The sequence below is a fragment of the Ipomoea nil genome, unplaced genomic scaffold, assembly GCF_001879475.1.
Source record: "Ipomoea nil cultivar Tokyo-kokei standard unplaced genomic scaffold, Asagao_1.1 scaffold3069, whole genome shotgun sequence".
Lineage (NCBI taxonomy): Eukaryota > Viridiplantae > Streptophyta > Magnoliopsida > Solanales > Convolvulaceae > Ipomoea > Ipomoea nil.
The window spans coordinates 7,661,673-7,678,798 of NW_017619497.1; the positions used below are offsets into that span (position 1 = coordinate 7,661,673).

Genomic DNA, 17,126 nt, shown 5'->3' on the forward strand with positions numbered 1-17,126 from the left:
TTCACACACCTCCTTTTATTTTTTAACAAATTAACTGCTAACTACTTGGTTTAATATATTACTAATAATAATAATAGCATTATTATTATTATAACAGGGTAGATAAATAGGTAAAACGATGTCATTGTAAGGTCACGGAGACTGAATAATATTGTATCAAATAAGGATTATCGAGCTATTACAAGACGAATGTAAAACTATTACAATAGTAGATTAGGATAACATAGATAGAATAGGATAGAAGATGTGGAATGTATCCTAATGGGACAAAACATGGGGTATTTATATAAAACAAACCCCAACCGTCCCTCCTAAATCGGGGGATGGTTGCATCTTCCGCGCGGATCGCGCCCGGGCCGAGACCGGGTCCGCAGGTCAGCCGTGTCGAGCTCATTGGGCTGAGCATGGGGCTCAACCCTAGGACTTCGGGTCCGCTCTATGCTCTCTTGCTTCGCCTCCTCGGGTCGGGTTGTTCTGATTATAATATATTCATCCATTTTTATTATTATTATTATTATTATTATTATTATTATTATTATTATTATTATTATTATTATTATTATTATTAGGGAAAAGGGTCAAATAAGTCCCTAAACATTACTCAAGAAGTCAATTAAGCCCTCAAACTTTCCAAAGTTGCAATTAACCCCACGAACATGTCATTTTGGAGCAATAAGACCCACAAACCTATTGGTGACCTGATATTACAGGTCACTTAGGATTTCGGCCAACTCCGGCAAACCTCCGACGATCGTACGATAATTTCCGACAACAATGTCAAATGCGGACGACCGTGAAAAGGGACCACAAAACTTTCTGATTCTCTTATCTTCGCAATTGCATAATGAACCTATCTATCGTATGAAGAAAGTTCTAAACAACCGCCAAGAAACTCACCTGATAACTCCTCCGGCACGACGGCGCAACTCTTCCTTCTCCGTTCAGCTCTGTTCATCCCACCTGACAAAATTTTAACAAATACAAATTCTCAGAAATCAAAGATTCACCCAAAATAAATAAATAACACTATGTATATTTAATCCCCCAAAAAATGCTGAGACTTCGCCACTGCTTTGGTCCAAGAAGAAAACTGCAATAAATGGCAAGAACCCATCTTTATACAACCATTGGTATACACTACAGATACCATCAAAGAAACAGAAGAACCCACCTTGGAAATCTAGCTTGCGTTTTTGTTTCATGGTGGCCGATGAAGCTGGAATAACATACGCGCAAATAAGTTCCAAGAAAGCAGGGGATCCCATAAAGAAGAACAAATGCAGTAATGATCCGAGGAGAAATAAAAACAAAAAAAATTCCCTTCGTCGGACAGGCGACCGTAGTCCAAAGTCCAAACGAGACCGGCGACCATTTTCACGGTTGTCAGTATTTGACATTGTTGCCGGAAATTATCGTACAATCGTCGGAGGTTTGCCGGAGTTGGCCGGAATCCTAAGTGACCTGTAATATCAGGTCACCAATAGGTTTGTGGGTCTTATTGCTCTAAAATGACATGTTCATGGGGTTAATTGCAACTTTTGAAAGTTAGAGGGCCTAATTGACTTCTTGAGTAATGTTTAGGGGCTTATTTGACTCTTTTCCCTTATTATTATTATTATTATTATTGAAGTGACGGCACCTTAAGATTGTGAAATGATGCCCCAAGGATTTTTTTTACTTTCCAAATAAAAACAAGAGCCCCACGTGGAGTTATTGTACATCGTGATGCATGCATGAATTGACCGTACATAATTACATATAGTGTTAAGTACAGTATTAAGATTCCGCGGTCTCTTTTTATGTTTTTTAATTTGTTTTAGCCATTTCCATGTTCCGCGTTGTTCATGGTTGGTAACTAAATATTCCTGTCTCATGTGTTGTCGGGTTGTTAACAAGAATAACAACTTAATTATCTAACTAATAATCAGTCATTAAGAGAGAAAAGGCCTGCGTTTTTTACAACCGTGTTTTTATGTCATCTTAATTATGAATTCTTAGTTCCCACGTGTACTCGGGGTATAAGTTTGAACCCAAAACTCATAGACCATTCACCACTTTCAAAAGTGAGTCACTACTTGAGAGTGTGCACTGAGTAAATTTTATTTTTTTTTAGTAACCCTCAAACTACATAAGAGAGTTAAATCACATTAAAAAAATATATTGTATAGTACGTTATACGTAATAGACTCTACATATCAGTTATTAACAAAAAAATCAAACTTAATATACTTTTTTTATGCAAGAATCATATTGTATTCGCAAAATTACCCATTTCAAAATCACCACGCGTCGTTATTTGTCTTTATAACGTATAGGTGTCGAAGATAGATGCAAAATAGAAGTCAAGTTTGAACGTTGACTCTGAATTTGAAGGAATCAATCCACCCAACATAGTGTAATTCCATGCCGGAAATTCAACCTGCAGCTAGCTTAATGAGTCAACCCAATTGTTTTCCTCGGAAGTCGCAACGTTGAGTAAAAGAACAATATGAACATGTAATAAGCAAAAATATATAGGATAAATTTTTTTATTTTTTTATTTTAATGAAGAAAGAAACAATATATTCAAAAGATAATGCACATTTAAAATCATAAATAATTAATCATGATCTATCTGTCATTTATCACACACCAATATGTAATTAACGTTCTCGTGAAAAAGGTTTATTATCCATTATATGTGTGTGTAAAAATCATGTTTTGTGTGAAGAATGAGAATAAATTACAACTATCCGTCACAAAAGACAAATGATCACAGGTCACGAATAAAAATATAGAGACAATTTTATAATTCTAAAGAATCTTAACCACCTCCATTCACTATTTTCAGACTACTAATCATCCACCTTATTATTAACTGTGCAGGCTACTTTTATTTTATTTTTATTTTTTAAAAAGAAATTAATATAGACTATAATAAATATTTCAAAAAAAAAAATAGAGTAATAAATATAGTAGTATATGTGTGGGAGTGGTGGCTGGCGGCCATGAAAGAAACGTAGGTGGACGGGAAGTTATCATACATGAGAGCAACGTTTTTAAGTTACATCCTACGTACGTACTAATTAATTAAAACACAACAATAATACTAGAGCAACTCTAGTTAAATTGGATACACTATTATCTCCGTAATCACAAATTACAAGTATAACTAAATTTTTTTGGTTTGAACCAAATAATAATTATTTCGTATGGAAATGATTGTGGCTCTTTCTCGTGTCTAAAAAAACACAACAATAATTCCAATATGGAAAAATTGATATATATACTTTTATACTTTTGTAAGGGTTATAATTATTTTGGTTTTTTACTTCAAATTTTTTTTTTTATTGTACAAATAAATCTATTATTTTTTTATTTTTTTTTATTTAGAAAAAAAGGAGAAAATTTCAGATAGTGAATGCAATGATAGTGTTTTTGACTGGGTCGTTTGGGAAAATAATGTCTGAATTCAATTCACGTGTCCACTTCAGTGTTGAAAAGGCAGACACATATAAAGGTGACAGCAAACCACCTTGTTGGCCCCACCATGTCACTACTTTCGTTATTTACATGTGAACCCAATTTTCTTATTTCTTAATTCGATCATTCCCACGTGATGTTCATGCAACTTGCAATCTGCTTTATCACTCCTTTCAAAAAATAAAAAATAAAAAAAATTCTGTTGCTTTCTTTTTCTTTCTATTTTTTCTTTCGTCAGGAGATTCTTTTAATTTCCTTTGATGGTAACTGGTAAGTGAAAACTCAGTGGTTGATTTATTTTTGACTATGTACTACTGATTCTGTTATAATGTTTTTTTACTTGTTTAATTTTTTTTTTTTTTTTTGAATACGTACAACTAACTCTGTAATAATGTAGTCTCCATTGAAATCGAACATATGATCTTTTCTGAAGCAACAAGTCTGAACCCAACAAAAAAATATATATATGAAAAATAAATGTGAACATATAGTAAGGTCAAAACTGTCAACTGATTTTCAAGATTTATTCAAACCCAACAACAAATCCTTATTTTGGAAACTTCTAAATTAAAAACTCCTAAAACCTATAAATGTAATTTTGTCAAAATGCAGTGGCAATTTGCACCTTGCTGCCTATATATTGGCCCCGAGCCTTTCAGAGCTTCTCACTCAGAAAACAACAGAGCTCAAGCATTCAAACACCTTGCAAGAGCCACCGCCGATAGTTTCAGTGCTACTAATACTAAGGAACAAGATGGCCGGAGCCGGTAACATGATGATCAACGGCGGAAACATGACGAGGTCAAGCAGGCTTGAATATGAACGGCCGATCCCCATGAGAGGACAAGTGAAGGTGGCTGCGGTTCGGGGATTAGCGCACTCTCTGTCTTCTATTCTCTCTAAAGGAGCTCGGTCTCCTCGCCGGAGAACCAGCCTGTAGAGAGAGAGAGAGAGCAGAGCTTTGAACTCGCCGACCGGCCGGAGAAGGATGGGATCGGGAAAGAGATCAGAGCACACCCAGTTTTGTTGTTGTTGTTGTTGTCTTGTTCTTAGGATCTTGATGAGCTTGGTCTGCTGAATTTCTTGTACATATTTCCTCTAATTTCTTTGAGATTTGTATAGTTTTGGGTTTAATTCCAATTCTCTTGATTGAGACAAATGCTTGACTCTCATCTCATCTTCCCCATTACTTTTCAAACTTAGTTTTTGAGTCACCAAGAAATCTAACTCAGTTTAGATTATCTATAACTTACAAGCTCAAACCGTAATAAACCATTCTAAGTTGTTCATAGTTGATCGGTTCAAACAGGTTCAAATAGATCCTATTGAGAGTTGAACTTGTAACTTTTCGGGTTACAAGTCAAAGGTTGGGTTGCGCAAACTTAGTTTTCTTGATTAAAAGAGCGATCCTAATTTCAAGAAAAAAAGAAAGGAAAACAGAAGATAAATGGAGATGGGATTCCTGGAAATGTTTAGAAAGATTGCATCTTTATTCAATCATGTGAAGTTTAAAGACAAGAAGAGGAGATAATCCATGGAAGATGGTGGCTCAAGCACTGCAAATGGCTTCAACTGCTAAGCTCTTGATGACTCCAGGACAAGGGTCTCCAAGATTAGCTGCAGTGACTGTAATTGAACATTGTGTTTTCCCTACACAGACCTGCATAATAATCACACAAACGTGCAGTCTTGTCAGTTTAAACTTTTAGTTAAAACAAAATCGATAGTCTTATCAGTTTAAATTTTTAGTTAAAACGAAAGTAATCATGCAGTTACCTGCTGAAGGATTGATGTGACATTAGAATGGCAGTTCCCTGGAGAGAGTGTTCCACATTCTCCTCTCGGAGTTCCAAAGCTCGCGAAACGAATGGATCCGATCTTCCATCCTCCTTCACAGCTCAGCTGAAGCTCAGGGTGTTGAGATTCAAAAGCTTGGTTCATCTTCCAGGAGCCTACAGGTGGAGGATCAGCCTGTGATATGTGTGCACATATCTCTTCCCCATTTCGCGTCGCCAGGGAAATCTTCGAAGGGTCTCCCCCAAACTCTTCATGAAGAACAAGCAGATTTTCGCCCGGGTGTAACCAGCTGCGAGGTATGTGATACCTGGAAATGATTTCGGGGGTGTTTGACAATTAGTTGATAGCTGATTGTGTTAGCTGTTTTGATCAGCTGATAGAATTAGCAGTTTGTAGAAATGTGTTTGGTAAATTAGATGTTTACTGTTAGCTGGTACTCAAGAAACAACTTCATGCTAGCAAGCAATAACTTACAAAACTTGGGCAGGTTGGCCACATTTCTTTAGACATTTGAATGGATCATATGTTCCCCGATAGTCGCATTTTTTGGAACAGCCTGTTGATGAGGAATGATAGGCAGACCAATATCTCCCTATGCTCTGTCCATTAATCCATGCCTGACCTTTCCCCATGCTGCCAAGGTATATTGATACCGGGCCGCTTCCCTCAGGAGCCAGGAACATCGTCTGAGAACAAAAGATTCAAAATTTGAGACAATTAAGGTTGTTGCAACAAAAAAAACAATCTTGGAACAGTCATCCTAGATATAATCAAGTGCATACATATACCTTGTACCATGTCAAGCTCTGGTTTATTGGCAAAGAATTTCCATGAATCCACAATGAACTGTTTGCAAGAGCAGTTTTGTCGAGTCCAATGTGTTCACCTTCAAGGCCTACCTGGAAATGAAAGACGTCTTTCTGGAAGGGAATTGCAGGGCGAAATGAACAGAAAGCTATTAACTTTGTTAAAACCAGGAACCTGATAGATCCATTTCGCGGAAGAAAGATCTTTCTTGGAACTCTTGTGGTCAACTAGGACAACAGAATTTATCCCCGCCCCTTGTATATCGAACCACGGTCCATAGTTCTGAAAATGGAAATTATTCATAAGAAAGAAAATACCTTTGAAATAAGCACAGGCAAAGCCTGCACTTCTATCTTGGTCAAATTGTAACTTTTTCCGGGAATAGAATCACCTGTAAACCAATCATCATGCTCAGTATATCCAATGTGTTGGTTCCTTCGTTAAGATGGATCTTCTCGCTGAATTTGAAGTCTGGAACATCATGGTTACCATAGCCAAATCCTATAAAACGTTCCAAATAAGATGTCTGTCTTTTTATGTGTTATATTAGTATAAGTTTCTCGATGGAGTAGTTACCTATAAGTTTCTTGTTTACAAAGACGAGAGCTGCATGCCCCAAACTGCTAATAGTTAGTTCTACTTCTTTTGTTTTGCCCCGCTCATTATTCTGATCCACATTTATACTGGCAAAAGAGGAAAGAAACGATACTTATAAATACTGAATAGATTAGGAAAGTCGAAGAAATAACCAAAAGTTTCAAGTTTACCTTGTTGTATACCAAAGAAAATCACTTTGATCTTTCGTGGTATTTATCTGCTCCAGTAAGCTCGATGCCTCAAAGGAACCGTTGCCTGAGACACCAACGCTTTCTTTGAACCAACTCCAAGTTGAGGATGCCAGAGAAGACATAGTTGCGATGGGATTCTCAGTAAAAGTACTGCCAAGAGTCTTCTGTGAAGTGACCTGATTCCATAAAACCAGTACAGAATTATCTTCTGAAACTGAAGAAAACACGAGGAATTGAATCATTCGTGTTTTGAAAAAAAAAAAAAGATTACCCTTGCTGTGTTGAAAACGACGTTTTTACAGTCAGGAAGAATGCTCACAGACCAAGCAGGAAGGAAGTACGATTTCCCTTTAAATTTGACAGTTGCATCTTTCGTGCTTCCATAGTTGGCTAGAAAGGCCGCACATTGCTTGGAGGTTTTATAATATACATGTGCCTGGAAACCCACATTAGCTACATCAAAATTAAGAACAAAACAGCAAGTTTTCCACTATTAGATCATGAAAGCCTACTCCAAAAACGCGTTTTCTATCAAGAAAGACCACAGAATGTGCAGTCCTTTGATAGCACAAGTTCTCTCTCTCAACACTATCAATTCTTGGATTATCATACCTCAAGGTTCGGTCCAAGTGAAACACGAGTAGGATTTGCATGCACCAAATAGTCCTCGCAATGCCTGATTGCTAAGTGTAAGTCACGCAGGTGTCCCCATTTGGGCTGCCTTATAAAACCTGCATGTCGTTCCTCTCATATATCACAACGGGTAGTAACCAATCCCCATTGAATGCATAAGAATTTGTTGCTGAAATAGAAGCATTTGGGTAAGAATATATTACCATACTCATCTATCGGGGCATCATAGTCATAGCTTGTTGCAACAAGAGGGCCTCCAGCTGTTCGCCCAAAGTTGGTACCACCAAAATACTGGAAAAAAAAAAGTACCCGAATGATCTTCAAATGAAAAAAGTAAACGAATAAGAAGTTCTATATGAATTGGGAAAGGATACTAAGTGTACACAACTATAGATTTACCATGTAATAGTTTTGAAAGGTACCGCCAGTTTCAAAAAAGCGTGCAACAGCAAAAGCCAAGTCCTCCACAGGTCGATAAGGGACGGGATAACCAAATGCAAGAAACCTGAATAATTACATAACACTCACTTTTTCTAGCCATGATGTGTAAGGGAGTAGAGAGTAAATGTAGTTCTTTTACCATCCACTATAGTTCTCGGTCCACATCTTTGGTTTAGATTTGGAATTTGGTGTGAACCGATCACAGTAAAACCCATTACATGTATTTATCTGCATTATAATCGGATTTCTTTAGCTTCAAATGAACACAGTATCTGTTTTTCGTTTTCCTAACTAAAAACCAGGCTATGGTTCTTCAATAATTCAGAAAACAAACCGTAATGCTAATGAAGCAACACTCTTCGAGGTCACTGCATTTTTCTAACATACGCAATGGATAATACTTACAACTGGATCGGGTGCATCTCCCTGCTGGCACATCACCCAGGGCACGGTTGTATTAAGGCTAACAGCGGTTTCTGCAGCCCATTTTACATATAACTCCCCCGCTGTCCCATAGGCACCCTCAACATTTCCATATTCGTTTTCTACCTGTCATGTATATATACAATGCATGGTTTAAGCCAGAAAATGTCGTAGATATCTTTTGTTTCTCAAAATTCAAGAAAATGATATGGGTGGGAGTGTGAGATAGTGGACTAGTTTCCCTTAAGGAGATCAAGATTCAAGAGTACCTAAAACGAATCGTCTGCTCATCAAATCAAAAGATTGAAACTTTCCCCATTACAATAAAACTACTGAAAAGATAGGAGTAAGCCACCTGAGCAAGAATTATTGGGCCTCCTTGTGATGCAAATAGGTTCTCGTCCTTCATTAGGTTAACGATCTTTGCAAGAAAGCGCTTCATTTCATTCTGTTCTTGACAATAATGTACATTTTGGAACCAAGTTATAACAGCTTTGGAGAATCATCGAAAGAAATTCAAGCAAGATGAACCCAACATGTGGGTATAAACCAGTACCATAAAAAGTCCATTCGTTGTTCGAAACTTGATTCCAGGAATCAAATGCAGCCACATAGGAAACCCCCTGCTCAAACATGAAGCAAAAGATATCAAATGAAAAACGATGATCTTGTTAGATTTCCTATTATGGAAATGGGGTTAGACTTGTGTCTCAACTCTCAACCCCACCACAAAGAAAAGAGAACATTTCCCTTTTATGTCGTCTCTATGATTTATTTTGATGAAAACTAGGAAAAAAGCAGATGTTCTTGTGTTGCATAATGATTACAGAAGAAAAATGAATTCTTGGATATTATAGGAAGTATGAGATACTTCCATTGGTCAAATGAAACAAGCTTCCATGAAAACAGACCCATAATTCCATTCAGCACAGGCATACGGTCCAATCCTCAGATGCACATAGAGACCGGCTTCTTGTACTGTCTTCACAAACCTTACAAGGTCAAACCTACCTTCAAAGTAGTACTGCAACAACACAAAAATTTAAGATTGTTAACAAGGAGTACCATGATATTTTGGTACCAATCAGCACCATGTTCGAAATGGCACCTGCCAACCAGCCTCAACTGCACATCATGACTTCGATACTAATTGTCAGATCAAGCGCTTACCAGTTACCACTACGCCAAAAGCTATAGCTAGTAGCAAAAACGCAACTTTATTTTCAATGGCAAGATGCCGGGCTTGGCTCTCTCGCCCAACAGAAATTTGCCAGTAGTAATGGCAGTAAAGCAATATTGAAACTAACATCTTATATAACCAATTGCATAATTTCCAGCTAAAGTTTTTACCTGTCCTCTGACAGGCTCATGATAATTCCAGAAAACATAACTCTCAATCACATCCAATCCTCCTTCCTTTGCCTTCCTAATAATATCCGGCCACACCTAAAAGAATTGCCAAAAAAGGAAGAAAAGAAAGACTTATTAGGCTTTCTATAGCTGACCGACTCAAACCAGAATGGCAAATAAGTCACTCCTACTAACTTGGTTGGGGTTGTCTCATGGTGCATTGAATAGTGTATCATTAACATTTTACTAGAATAAAAGACAAACATTAAAGGCTATATAAGTAGCATTATACTAAAATAGAGAATCACACTCACTTCTGGGGTTGTTCTTGGATAATGTATAGACCCAGACTGCAAAACCCTCCTCCTTCCATCAATAACCAGAGCCTTATGATCATATGTCACACTTACTGAACCACATCCTCTGAAACAAAAACCTCCATATGCTGAAACCAAAAACAAAATAATCAGCAAAAAATTATTTCTTTCCATGGCTCAGTCAAATGCACCAGAACATGAACAGAGTACTTAGTGCAGGGCTCTTATAGCAGAGAAATGTAATTGTTTTAAGGAGAAATTGTCTTGCATTTGTGTTGTGAGTGAAAAAGGAAGAATCTTGGTGGGGTATTTCTAGACAATTTCGGCCTCTAGCTTTGGGACTATTAGGGTGATGATTGGCAACAGCCGTATTATGCAGATTTTTGTTTGTTCTTATGCTTGTCTTTGTGCTTCTTGTTGTGATTAGTGAGGTCAACAGTACAGTTCAAATTCTGAAATGAGGATTATGACTAATAACAAATTTCAAGAAGCCCCATGAGAGAATCTTTGCCCTTTATCTCACCATTAGAACAACGTTAATTATTTTGATTGCTTAAACCTATAATCCGATCTGAAGGTTGTTAAGTTTTCTTAAATGGCAACCATCTGGAAAAATATTTTAGGCAACCCCACGCATGTTAATCCGGCAGTTTAATAATCATACGACTTCAAGTTTAATTATTAGTAAGAGTCCTATATTGATTTTCTTCTTTTAAATCAATCAGATAATATAAACTGATTTACTTTTTTCTACACGCTTTAAGATAATAATAAATTATTTATTTTTACAAGTATAAACAGTTCAGTTGATTCTCATGTAATAAATTATGAAAGCTGATCTTGATTTACACATTCACTATTCTACCATATAAGGAAAACTAAGAATTTTAGAGGTAAAAACTTTACATGTTGTGGACAAATTTTTTTTTTTTCTCTCAATATTAACTTTATGAGGCTAAACTAGTCCACCTAATATTAAAAAATTAAAAATCTATCATTTCCCTACTTTTATTTTTATTTCTTTTAAAATCAAGAATAAAAAAAAGTTACTCCTTTATAATTTTTTTGTAAAAAAGTAAATCAGTAATTAACTCTCACTGTACAGTGTACGGTAATGCTGTAAAAATCTTGTCGATGGAATCACTAAAGAAAAACATGTCCTGATGCGTGGTTTACTCGCTTGCCTTCTCTAAATCTACGAACTTTCAAAGCCCACCACATAAGGAGATTTGCCGGATTTGTACACTGATTCGCATCTCCCGCTAAATTCACTCAGTAAGACTCTATCTTTATTGAATATATGAAGTCCACATACAAATTTGCAGTGTTTATGGGAGTCAAACTATATTGGGTTCATACTTGTCTTTGGGATTTTTTCTTTCCTTCGACTTGATTGCTGCATCTGGGTGTCATAGACATCAAAGAAGTATGGGTGATTTGTTGTTTTGATGTTTTCTTCGTTACTGGGTGGTTCTGGTTTTCTTGTATGTCTGAGATTGCTTGGTTATTCTCTGTGCGATGCTTATGAGCTCGTTCAATTTGCTGTAGAACTTCAATTGTGATTTTCCTTTGAGAACTTTTCTTCAACCAGGTAAAAAAGTTGGTATCTTTGTGTGTGTGTATGCTCAAGCACAATTTGATGGACCAAAAAAGAGTGAAATTTTCACAGTTAATCAAGCTAATGTATTCTTGGGTAACGAGTGAAACCCGCAATCACTATCCGAGGCCCTTTTTCAAAGGGGTTGTGAGTTTATGCTTGTTATTTGGTATAGATAGGGAAATTTAAACATGAATATATAAGAATTTTGAAAAATGAAGAATTTTTGACACAATTTGCAGGGTTTGGTTTGGCTTTGTGCATACTTCTGAAGAATGGATTTCACGAAGATGAACCGCGGGGAACTTACTATTGCTGGAGCTGGGATCTGTACATTGTTTACAATGCATTTGACAATACAAACTTTGTCTCAGCACCTCTTTTACTGGAAGAACCCAAAGGAACAGAAAGCGATTATAATAATTATACTTATGGCTCCAATTTATGCTGTTGACTCATTTCTGGGGTTGTTGGATATTAGGGGAAGCAAAGAATTTTTCATGTTTCTTGACTCAATTAAGGAATGCTACGAGGCTCTGGTAAGTAGGTGCTTGGTCGGATGCACTAAACTCTTTTTTCTTTTTCTTTTTTGCTGCACATTTTGTTTGCTTATTAGTTATTAACCAGCAACTAAACCTGTTTTTTTTTTTTAATTGTGTGTTCTGTATATCGCCTCACTTCCAGGCAATTGCTAAGTTTTTGGCGTTACTGTATAGCTATTTAAACATATCCATCAGCAAAAACATAGTGCCCGATGGAATCAAAGGAAGAGAGATTCATCATTCGTTCCCAATGACTTTATTTCAGGTGCAGTTACACTTCTTTCAGTAAAACCGAAGATTTTGGAATTATTAAATTGGTATTTGAATACTTGGTTGCAGCAATTCGTCTAACCTATAATTTTTGGCAAAGTGCAGCCTCGCACTACTCGTTTGGACCACCATACACTAAAGCTTCTCAAATACTGGACATGGCAATTTGTTATTGTCCGTCCCATAAGCTCCATTTTGATGATAACGTTACAGATTCTTGGATTCTACCCTAGCTGGCTCAGTTGGACGTTTACCATAATTCTCAACATTTCATTTTATGTTGCAATGTATTCCTTGCTCGCTTTCTATCATGTCTTCTCAAAGGAATTGCAACCACACAAACCGCTTTCCAAGTTCCTCTGCATCAAGGGGATCGTCTTCTTCTCCTTTTGGCAGGTATATAACTAGTTGATAACATTAGTTGATTGTAGAAAGGTGTTTGGTAAATTAGCTGTTAGCTGATAGCTGTTTGGTATAATTTCTTTTATCAAAAAGCTAATTGAAAAAGTTGCTTTGAGCAGCTTTTTGAATTTTAGCATTTTGGAGTTACAAAAAGCTGATTAACCAAACACTTACATTGATTTTTTAACCAAGTCAGACAGGTAATAGTGGTCAAATAAGCCAAAATTGGCTGATAGACTAACTATTTTACCAAACAGGGTGTCTTACATCCTCCCCAATAGAAAGACTACAAGAACTGCAACGAGTAATAGCAAGATTTATGACGTCATGCTTTCCTTAAACCAGTTTGGTGTCTTGGATTTTGCAATGAACTTTTGTTGATTTCTGTAAACTTGCTTTCAGATTTCTGCTTGAAGTTTCGAAAACTAACCACTGTTTTTCACTAAATGTGTTATTCCTTACCCGTTTTCAGGGGATCTTGCTCGACATTCTGGTTGCAATGGGCATCATTAAGTCTCAGCATTTCTGGTTGGACGTAGAGCACATTCAGGAAGCCATTCAAAATGTCTTAATCTGTGTTGAGATGGTTTTCTTCGCTCTTATGCAGCAATACGCATTCCATGTTGCTCCCTACAGTGGAGACATGGAAGCAAAACTGAGACTTAAGAAGAGTGAATAATTTGCTCTGTGCACTAGATTGCTGACTGGTATTGATGTACTCGAGTTTGGAGAAAAGTCCGGTGTTATGCAGCAATATGCATTTTGTTAGTGTATTCTTGCTGTAAATGCTCTATGATTTCATATATTTTCAAGCTTTGTAAAAAAAGGTAGTGTTAAGAGTCCACATTGAAAAATATTAGAGAAACATATGGGTTTATCAGGCTGTGTTAAACTATGATTGAATTCAGTTTAACCCAATCTTAGATTATAACATGGTATAAGGGCCTGTTCAGTCCACTTTACAAGTAGAATACCATGATGAGTGAATGGATGAGACAGGAATTAGATGATACAAAATTACTGTTCATGATTAAGTGACATGATTTTGCTTCCTATTTATGCCTGTTCTGTACATTTCCTTTTTTCTGATTGATCTTATAAGAAAAAATTTGTGAAGATTTGACCTTGGAGGCTTGGACCAACACAGAAACTATATGAATCATGTATGAGAGTTGCCAAGATCAACTACATCTTGTCATCTTCTGATCTTCATCTCCCACACCATATCTTTGAACCCACAACCCTATCAGGCTGTCCCAGCTTCTTCATTGTTGATTTTGCCTCCTTCAATCTAGTCTTGTAATCTTTCTTCCAAGATTTGAACCTCTGCTTCAGCTTTGCCAAATCCTCTTTGGCGCTGAAACTCGAAACCTCTTGTCCTGATTGAATCCAAGAACTGCTCTCGGGATGATTGTCCAAAGTGGTTCTAAACTGGGCATTATGACAGGGAGAATCCAACCCGCCATTTACTTGATGTCCAGCATCCTTGAGCATACAAGAAGGTTTAAACGCGAGCCTCCCAGAAGAGGTTTCGGGTAATCTTGGAGATCCATTCCCAGCAGCAGCCTGTCTTTTCCTCACTGCAGCTAAACTTGTCTGCATAATTTCAGTAAAAAAGAAACTCTTAACATCATTGTTCTCTCAAATAGGGACTTCATGAGTTCAAAGTTCAAACTTTTATTGTTTATGTGATTATTTCATTATTAATCATTCCAGAGGATAGCAGACACTAGATGACAACTAGTTACCATATATGATCAATCTTCCATGTAAACAAGGAAAAGTACAAATGGGGACAACCCAGCCAAGTTGGTCAGACTATTGAAGGTTACAAGTTTGACTCCTGGTGGGAACAACATATTTGCCTTCTTAGTTTGAGCCGATCAGATATGGACAACCTAGACTGGTTTACTTCCTTTAAGGTTCTTTGTTGGTTAAGGTCACAGGGTGGCTAGGCAGGATTTGCCCAGTGCACACACTCGGATAGTGACTGCGAGTTTCAAAGTAAAAGTACAAATGCCAAAGAGTGATGCTAGACTAACTTGTATAGATGTCAGCTGATCTTGCCACATCTTCTCCATGGATTGCATCCTCGCTTCATATTGCTTCCATTTCGTTTCAAATTCTGCAATGCGTTTCTTCAGAGAAGCATTTTCGTCTTTCTTCCTCTCCAGAGCTGCCTCAGTAATCAGAACTTTTCTTCGCAGATCAAGTAAAACTATCTGTGGAACCTGAATATGATGATATAAGCCTTCAGATCAAACGAAATCAGCATAATCCTTAGTTTCATCATTCTGCATCTGCTATAAATATATACCTTGGTGAGTTCATTCTTGTTGCCAAGGTTGTCTGTATCTTGGCTTGCTATTTGCTTATCGAATTCCCTTCGAGCCAAGCAACCTCGAATGCCTGTAGAATGCAAACATAGGAGGATTTAGTTACTCTTGCCAGAAACCACATTTGAAAAATCAATGATCTTACCAGCCTGCAAGTATATGATCCCTGTAAGCTGTTCGGTTCGCTTTCTATGTTCCCTTGTGTGTTTCTGAATAATGACAATGGCTCTCAGTCTTTTTACAAGACACTGATACCCATTTCTTGCATTTTCACCCCTCACAACTGCAAAAACAATCGCAACATTAATGCTTTCACAAGCCCAGCTCATGACCAGAGACAGGATCGAGCCCTGACAGCCACAATGTGGGAGCCGCACCTAATGTGGTGGGCACCGGCCACTAGGTACTGGTACTCTCACCGTGATTTATCACATCCACAAATTTTGTTGGGCCAGGCCAGGGTGTGGGGCCTGGGGCGAGGGATTTTGTCTTTTGTGGGCAAGAGATTAGATATTACAGGCAAAAACAGACAAATAAAACATTAAAACTGCAAGAATTTTTGTCAGATTGTTCTGTATTTTGTTGTTTTGGTGAAGTAATTACATGATTGAAGTGAAATTGCTCCCATCTTAAGCTCATGATAGTATCTGCAGGCTTGGTGGCCTCTGAAACACCTCTGAATTATCACTACCCCCTTCTTCTGCAAAACTCCTCTCTCCTCATCTTCTGCAGCCTGTGAGACAGACAACATTAATTTTCCCTCAAATTGAAGTGCATAAAACATGACTAGGAATCTAGGATTCTGGGAACAACCTTAATTTACAGAGACTATAAGGGCAAATTTACCTTATTGAAATCATGGGGTGAATCAGTCTCTGAAGATTCCTGGTGATGAACAGAATCAAGAAAAGCCTCTTTCTGTGTACTTGTTGAACAACTCCCTTTAACTGCCTCATTTTCTCGAACCAAATCACTGTTGTGGAAGGTGAGCGGTAGTTTCATCCTGGCCCGCCGCGCCCTCATCACCGGCCGAGCCGGTAATGCCGGCAAGGAATCCTCCGGCGGCTCCTCCGCCTGCTGGAGCTTCAGCAGCATAAGCTCCAGCGAGCTAAGAGTCCTCATTTCACACGTTCTCGTCGTCCCCATTCCAGAAAACTCCCTCAAGACCAAACCTTTCTCTCTCTCTCTCTCTCTAGAGGAGCGTTTTGGGTTGACAACCGGCGCAAAAGCGAGACTTTTTATCCAACCCGGCAATAAATTAATGGGGGAAACATAATCTGATAATCTGATAATCTGCCAATAGAATCTGGGATAAAATCTAAATCTGGGAGGGATTTAGGAGGGTGGGCAAGTCTTGAATTTGGCGTTACTTGTGGGAGCAGCAAAAATCCTGGCGTTGTGAGAGTTCAGTGGAGGAATGATCAGACTGCATGTGTGAAGTGTCATAAAAAAAGTTCAAAACTTCCACTTTGTTCTTGCTTTGTCCGGACGACTGTGACGGATCCATTCGAGTCGTATGGTCCGAGGTGGTCCCGTTTCATCCGAGAATGAGAATTACTGTCGCTGTTAGTGTAGATTAGACAAATGGGGATTCGAACTGGGTTACTGTGGGTGATGATGGATGGGATTACAGGTGTGATGGGTTACCATGATTGGTTCTTGCACAATGTGGGATTCTCAATGATTCTTGATCTTGACAAAAGATTTTGTTATCTCATGTAGTAAATCCAAGGTTTATATTAGTTTATTTCCCAATTTGTCATATTTTATCTGCTTACCATTTCAGAAGTTCAAATTCATGTGTATGAGTGATACTTTTAAAAGAGTTTTACTACATTAGCCCTGAATTTCTACTTTATTATTTTTATTTCTTAATGTCGCAAGAAATGATCTGATAAGTTATCTTCTATCATGTGAGTCTCAAGAAAAATGTAAGACTAATACTAATACAAATAATGCAT

General features: G+C 37.6%; 3 protein-coding genes across 8 annotated transcripts; 1 reads left to right on the forward strand and 2 right to left on the reverse strand.

The window, feature by feature from the left end:
- Positions 1-4,894: 4,894 nt before the first annotated feature.
- Positions 4,895-11,126, reverse strand: LOC109165680 (beta-galactosidase 8-like). Of its 3 annotated transcripts, none has more exons than XM_019314549.1 (20): positions 11,111-11,126; positions 10,016-10,146; positions 9,702-9,797; positions 9,263-9,375; positions 8,908-8,974; positions 8,707-8,799; positions 8,334-8,477; positions 8,068-8,156; positions 7,887-7,992; positions 7,691-7,778; positions 7,467-7,585; positions 7,126-7,290; positions 6,834-7,030; positions 6,643-6,749; positions 6,458-6,567; positions 6,241-6,348; positions 6,048-6,158; positions 5,734-5,945; positions 5,239-5,566; positions 4,895-5,122 (listed from the first exon to the last, which is right to left on the reverse strand). In XM_019314549.1, the coding sequence occupies exons 5-20, from the start codon at positions 8,962-8,964 to the stop codon at positions 5,012-5,014; spliced, it is 2,145 nt and encodes a 714-aa protein (XP_019170094.1). In that variant the 5' UTR covers positions 8,965-8,974; positions 9,263-9,375; positions 9,702-9,797; positions 10,016-10,146; positions 11,111-11,126; the 3' UTR covers positions 4,895-5,011. The 3 variants fall into 3 exon arrangements, with proteins under 3 accessions (XP_019170094.1, XP_019170093.1, XP_019170092.1); XM_019314548.1 differs by lacking the exon at positions 11,111-11,126 and adding an exon at positions 10,229-10,408; XM_019314547.1 differs by lacking the exon at positions 11,111-11,126 and having other exon boundaries at positions 10,016-10,382.
- Positions 11,127-11,154: 28 nt separating this feature from the next.
- On the forward strand, positions 11,155-13,757 carry LOC109165682 (transmembrane protein 184C). Of its 4 annotated transcripts, none has more exons than XM_019314554.1 (5): positions 11,155-11,293; positions 11,858-12,154; positions 12,300-12,422; positions 12,533-12,823; positions 13,302-13,757. In XM_019314554.1, the coding sequence occupies exons 2-5, from the start codon at positions 11,891-11,893 to the stop codon at positions 13,506-13,508; spliced, it is 885 nt and encodes a 294-aa protein (XP_019170099.1). In that variant the 5' UTR covers positions 11,155-11,293; positions 11,858-11,890; the 3' UTR covers positions 13,509-13,757. The 4 variants fall into 4 exon arrangements, with proteins under 4 accessions (XP_019170099.1, XP_019170097.1, XP_019170098.1 ...); XM_019314552.1 differs by having other exon boundaries at positions 11,176-11,319; positions 13,302-13,673; XM_019314553.1 differs by having other exon boundaries at positions 11,176-11,319; positions 11,869-12,154; positions 13,302-13,673.
- A 95-nt stretch (positions 13,758-13,852) lies between these two features.
- LOC109165681 (myosin-3-like) lies at positions 13,853-16,636 on the reverse strand. Its single transcript, XM_019314550.1, has 6 exons — positions 16,012-16,636; positions 15,769-15,898; positions 15,311-15,448; positions 15,147-15,238; positions 14,872-15,060; positions 13,853-14,425 (listed from the first exon to the last, which is right to left on the reverse strand). The coding sequence occupies exons 1-6, from the start codon at positions 16,309-16,311 to the stop codon at positions 14,039-14,041; spliced, it is 1,236 nt and encodes a 411-aa protein (XP_019170095.1). The 5' UTR covers positions 16,312-16,636; the 3' UTR covers positions 13,853-14,038.
- Between the last annotated feature and the right edge of the window lie 490 nt (positions 16,637-17,126).